General features: G+C 40.9%; 1 protein-coding gene across 1 annotated transcript; it reads left to right on the top strand.

The window, feature by feature from the left end:
* Nucleotides 1–214: 214 nt before the first annotated feature.
* Nucleotides 215–6,383, top strand: LOC119417195. The gene is made up of 5 exons (XM_037684408.1): nucleotides 215–445; nucleotides 2,291–2,390; nucleotides 5,215–5,379; nucleotides 5,877–6,008; nucleotides 6,094–6,383. Exons 2-5 carry the CDS (start codon nucleotides 2,291–2,293, stop codon nucleotides 6,225–6,227), a joined length of 531 nt encoding a protein of 176 aa, XP_037540336.1. The 5' UTR covers nucleotides 215–445; the 3' UTR covers nucleotides 6,228–6,383.
* Nucleotides 6,384–6,609: the final 226 nt, after the last annotated feature.

Raw genomic sequence — 6,609 nt, 5'->3', positions numbered from 1 at the left:
TTTCCTTGAATGATGAAGCCTTCTGGATGGAAGGTGAAACGTTTCAGCAAAAAAAAAGAAACTGTCCAGATGACCTGACTGAACATTGTTGGGTTAGCTTTTAGTTGTTTTGCTTATTTTAGCTTTCAGAATTTGGTTTCAGCTTCTTTAGTGTGTTTCAGAGACGCCATTCTGAACATTTGAGGGGGTTTTCTGTTCTGTGAACAGCCTCTCTTCCTGCCAGTCCTCTCAGATCTGCCTGATTATTTATTTGTCCAGCAGGGATTTCTCCCCCCTCTCCTAAACTCCCTCCCCTCCCTCTTCCTTCTATGCAGCCTTTGTCCCCCTCCCACCAGTTGATTCCTGCTGTCAGTGTTAGGAGGTGAGAAGAGGGAAAGAGGCAAAACAGACGTTTCCTCGACAGATCTGCAGTTTTCCTGGTGCATCTTTGAATCCGACGACTACAGTGAGTATGTCTTCGCCTCATCACATAAACAGAGCAGGAGAACTTAAGAAGAGATAGATCCAGGAATAGATGCCCCTCCTCCAACACAGAGTATCTTGAATCCCAAGTGGACATGCAGGAAAGACAGAATCCAACTCCGAGCAGGGAGAGTTTATGAGAAGCAAAAAGCTTTAACAGCAGAACCAAGTTTGTAAATCTGTTCGGCCTGAAGCAGCGTCTGCAGACAGTTGGATCAGGTTTTTGTTCTTGCACAGGACAAGCAGCTGTGCAGAAATGCAAACATGAAAGCTCGGTGGTATTCTTCACCCAGACGTTCTGACCTCCTGAAGGTTTTCTAATGCTGGAAAAGGATTTTGCAGCACAGTCTGATTAGAGGAGCTGTGAGCAAAGTCTAGTTTGTTGTTACATAAGAGCAAACTAACTCGGTTTACCGCTGAATCTGTAAGAAAAGTCAACCTTAAATTAACTCCCAACAAACTCTCGCATCGTTACTTTTTAGATTTTATTAAGTGATTACTGTTAAAAGTGCAAATGGAGGAGAGTTTGAGAGAAAAGCCACAAAATGACAATGAATGTTCTCTGAAGAACTGTCAAATCAATTCAATTCAGTTTATTTAAATCAGTGTGATGTCAAACAGTAAAAGTTTGGTAAAAATCAGAGTTATGGAGCTGATGGGACTGTTTTTGTGGGAATAAAAGCCACATCCTCAGGTGGGCTGTGTGAACAAAGAGGCACAGATCTGTATCTCTTCAAAGAGCACCTGGTCAGCGTCACCACGAGTTCAAAGCCTGTCCCTGTTAATGTGCAGCATTTCAGTAAACTGAATTATGTAAAGAATATGCTCATTTATATTAAAGTTGAACTCTGTTTTATTTGCTGTACTTGCTGCATGTTACTGTGTCATGTGACTGTGGAAGATACCAGGATGACCAAACAGGAAAGGATCTGAAATCCAACCAGTACCCTTTTCAATTATCCTAATGAGATGCTGTGATTTACTGCAGGGAACCTCAACAACCTCCTTAAACCAGACTCTGGAACAAGAGGATGGACGAAGGACAGATGTATGGATGGATGGATGGATGCATGGATGGATGATAGATAGATGCATGGATGGATGGATGGATGGATGGATTGATGCATGGATGGATGCATAAATGATGAATGGATAGATGCATGGATGAATGGATAGATGGATGGATGAATGGAGGACAAATGGATGCATGGATGATGGATGCATGGATGGATGCATGGATGGATGGATACATGGATGGATGCATGGCTGGATGGATGCATGGATGATGGATGGATGCATGGATGAATGATGGATGAATGATGGGTGGATGTATGTATGGATGATAGATGGATGTATGGATGGACAGGTAGATAGGTGGATGGATGCATGGATGGTTGATAGATGGATGTATGGATGGATGATAGATGGATGGATGCATGGATGGATGATAGATGGATATATGGATGGATGATAGATGGATGGATGTATGGATGTATGGATGGATGTATGGATGGATGTATGGATGGATGATAGATGGATGTATGGATGGATGATAGATGTATGGATGTATGGATGGATGATAGATGGATGCATGGATGGACAGGTGGATGTATGGATGGATGATAGATGGATGTATGGATGAACATCAATACTTTGTGAAACTTAACTTTGTCCACCTTCTTCTTTTAGTAGCTCAACATAATAAACTGTTCACTCCCTCCTTGATCGTCCTGAAGACGTTCAGTAAAATTACAAACTTGATCGGTGAACAAAAGCAGCGCGAGATGCACAAAAAGAAATAAACTTTAAACAAATCATTTGTTTCCAGATGTTGTGTTTGACCTCGGCTCGTGTTGGGCGTCTTTTGGCTCGACGTGCCGCAGCCGTGAGCAGCAGCAGCGTGAGGATGGACAGCCACGACCACAGCAGTATGCTTCCATTATTCTTATTTTATTCATTATTTACAGCAGCATGTTCCCCGTTTGTCTCTTCAAATGTTCAGCTGCGAGCTCCTACACCTTTAGTCATCAGGTCCAAATGCTCATTATCTATTTTAAGCTCATGAATAAATTGAATGATTTCATTTTATTTGTTGCTATGGTGACGCTTTCCAATAAGGATGCAAATCGTATACTGAGTGTCGTGTAGAGTTGAATGGTGGGCAGCTTCAGAGGCAAGATAAGGAGCAGAATAAAATCTATTTCATAATAAAGTAAGTAGAATAACTAAGACTGAACCAAACATAGACAACAGGAAACCAGGACACAGCAGGATTTGCAACAGTCGAACCAACACCTGGCATGAGAACCGGACAGCTGTTAAGGAAGAGAGGGGTGATTACTGAGTGGAAACAGCTGGATAGAAGAATAGCTGGACTGCAGGTGGGAGGAGCCGAGGGAGATGGCGACCGATGACACTGAAAACAAAAATATAAACAAACAGTACGCTGATGTCCCCCGTCTCTGAGGGATTTTAACAGTAAATGTTTGTAGTATTGGAGATGAGTGTTTTTCTGGACAGGAATTGAACAGAGAATGAAGTAAACCTTAATGTTTTGGTGCAAGATATCCAAGTGGGGAGGAGTTACACTGTGGAGAAGAACAGAAGGAGGTTTTCTTGTTGCATGTTCGAGGCGGCGCAGAGAGACGGATCCTGGCAACCGGAGCAGTTTAATCCATCCACCAATGGTGGAGCCAGGGGGTGGCCAATGGTGGCCTTGACCACCATAGATTAATTTTTGGCCACCCCAATCATGAAACAATTATTTTAAGCGATAAATAAACTAGAAAACATAGTTTTCTTTCAGGGTTTCCGGTTTACATACAGTATACTGTATATTGTCAGGGAATTTTGGCCAAGGTTTATGGATGTTTTTCACTACTATAGCAGAGAATGTTAACTGTCCATGAACCATGAGTTGGAGTTAGCCAAGAGTTATTTGCTCTCTCAGAGAGGGCTGAATGAGGAGCTGATTTGATCCTGCATGTGCAGCTGGATGGCCAAGGACACCAGTCTGCTGAGCTGTGAGCTGATAAGCTGATAAAAACAAACCTCGCACACTGCTTGTGGCAGATTCTCATGACGGGACTCCATGCATGTAGAACTTCTGTACATCTGTGTCATCTGTTGTGAAAGTCTGCCCTTGCAAGAAGAAATGATTGCTGTCGAGTGTGGCTTCTTTGAGTAAGGAAGATGAAGAGAGGATATTTTTATCCAACATTTTGGTCCTTCGAGCCGGATACATGAATTCAGTGATTCACGCTCTGTGTTTGTCTGAAGAATATGAGTAACATTCTCTTTTAGTAAACGGCCATCTTGGATTTTGATGTGGCAACCAATATTTTCAAAAGTGACTCTTCTTACGCCACTGAGCTACACATCAAGTTGTATTCAACATTGGCAAAACTGTCTGATTTGTAGCCATTTGTGCATTTTCTGAGGTCAGTTGGCTGTAGCGCCCATTTCGAATGCTGTTGACCACAAAAGTTATTATTAGATGTACGCTCAATAATTACTTTTTGCAAATTCCATTAAAAGTTGTTCTGTAACTCGTGAGTTATTTTGACAATAGACGAACAAGCAGACGTATAAAAACAATATTGTTTTCTTTGTCTTTCAGCAACAGGCAACAATCACTATAATCACAAAAACACAAGACAATAAAACTAGAAAACAAGAAAGGATCATGATACTGTGGTCAAGTTAGGAACCTTAACTCACTTTTACTGTAAACAATCACATAGTCTGCATATTTACTACAAATATTTAGTTTATGACTCTCATGTGCTTAAAAATGTAGAACTTTAACCTAATTTATCTTCATTAACAGTTGAACAAAACATCTTGGTTGTTATTTTATTTATTTGTGCTTAAAGTTGTTTTTATTACCGGTAGATTATATTTTAGTATTTTATTGAAGATCATTTTCTTGTGGATGTTTCGATCTCAGAGCCTTTAAATAAACTGAATGTGCTTTAGAAATAAACTGTGACTTAAAATGAAGCCACTAAGTTAAACAAAAGGCGTATTTTAAAGTACCGTATGTTTTAATTTTACTCTTGTAAATCTTAGCTCTTGTTATGGTCACAAATGTCAAATTTTACTTCTAATTTTTCTTTCGGTGTATTATCATTTTAAATCTTTATTATTAGGTGTTCCGTATTGTTATGTTAGCTGTTTATTTAATTATTTTTAAGTTTCAAGTTCAAGTTTTTATTGTCATTTCCTCACATGATTGAAAAAGTTTTTTTTAAAGTTGATTAAGAAGTTAAAATGCAGAGACGGTCATAACTGCAGATAATCTTTAATCCGTTGACTCCACAGTTTGAAGGATGCTTGAATTACTTACAAAAAGATGGAAAATATTCAAAAAGTTAACTTCCTCATATAGATTTATTGAAATCAACTAATTGTATATCATATTATTTATATAATAAGTCACATAGCCTTAACCCTGCTGCTGCCCTTTGGTCAAAATGACAGTTTTAACACCGAGGCAGCTGGAGGGTTAAATATTGAATATTGAAATATTTATTTCTTCCTTAAGAAGATGGAGGTGAATGTAACCAGCAGGTGGCGCTGCTGCTCCACCTTTTTAACTTTAAAACAAGCAGCTGCTCTGTTGTTTGACTCTTGAATGGTAAAAAATGGCTAATAATAAAGTAAATTTTTATTTATTATGAACAGAAAACAATCTTCAGACGGTGTCGTTAATTCGTTCGAACTCTGAGCCTTGTTGTTTACGTCCTCCAGAGGTGTCAGAGAAATTGGACATGTCCAGGCCCATGTACCGGGACCGTTTGGACACCCCGCTGCCGGACAAACCCTACAAAGATGTCCTGACCGAAGCTGAGAAGAGCCTGAAGCAGAAGGAGAAAGGCCCCTGGTCCGAGCTGAGCAAGGAGGAGAAGATCGCCTGTAAGCTCCTGAGACTTCACAACGTTTGAAATAAGGTTTTCTGACTCGGGAGCAGCTCCTGAAACAAACGTTTCCACTTCTTCACATTGAATCAGATATTCCAGCTTTTTCAAAACTTGTTTCATGGGATGCTTCTTGTGATCTTCTCAGGCTGTTATTTTACTCTTGTATCCAAACGTTTGGCTCATTCAGGAGACGACCTTTAGTTCTTTGTAGCGTTTTTACTTTTAAAGGTATCTTAACTTTAACTTGTCACAGAAATACTTTGAGATCTCTTCAGTTCCTTTAAAAAACACAGTTCATCTGAATTCTTCTACAACTGAGCAGTGAGGAGATTAGATATTAATCAAAGACTGGAGAAGACAGGAGGGTGGTACAAATCTTTGTTTTCATCTCAGGATTCCTGCTTTTATTAAAAAAAAAAAAACCTACATGAGTTGTTTTGACCTCAGGGCAGCAGGGGGGTTAATTAAAACTTCTTCCTTTCGACCCTCCAGTGTACCGGCTCATGTTCTGCCAGACGTACCCAGAGATGAAGCAGCCGACGTCCGAGTGGAAAACTGTCTTCGGCGGCATCTTCTTCGTCATGGGCTTCACCGGCCTGATGGTCTGGTGGGAGTCGATCTACGGTAAAACTCCAGCTTCGGTCGAGACAAATTCAAAACCAGAGTCCCCAGAGTCCATTAAAGTGTGTCCCTGCTCTGTTTGGTCCAGTCTCCCCCCCACGCCCCAAGACCTTCGAAAGCGAGCATCAGGCCAAGCAGCTCCAGAGGATGCTGGACATGAGGGTCAACCCCATCCAGGGCTTCTCCGCCAAGTGGGACTACGAGAAGGGCCAGTGGAAGTAAACCCACCACTGGACTGGGTCTGTGGGGGGCACAGAGACTGGACCTCCTGGCCCCGGGGGAGGGTTTCACTCCACTCTGATAGCTCATTTACAGTCAGCCTCCTCTCCAATCACTTGCAGCCTTCGGCCACTTGACCGCGTGGCCGTCCTCATGTAATCACCATCAATAAAGTTTTCTTTGATCCAAAAGTGTAAAAATAAACTTTCATATTCACCTCCAACCACTTTCAACTACAAAAATAGGAATTCACTTTATATTTATATGGCATCAGATTAAAAAAAGTCACTACAGATTAAAACAAGTCAGAATCTTAAACCCAATTTACCGTAATTTCTGGACTATAGAGCGCACTTGAATATAAGCCACGCCCACTAAATAATAT

Source organism: Nematolebias whitei, chromosome 11 (genome assembly GCF_014905685.2).
Source record: "Nematolebias whitei isolate Nwh7 chromosome 11, NemWhi1, whole genome shotgun sequence".
In the NCBI taxonomy this organism is placed as follows: domain Eukaryota; kingdom Metazoa; phylum Chordata; class Actinopteri; order Cyprinodontiformes; family Rivulidae; genus Nematolebias; species Nematolebias whitei.
Note: the sequence above shows the minus strand (reverse complement) of the source record. Positions and strands in the feature narration are given on the sequence as shown.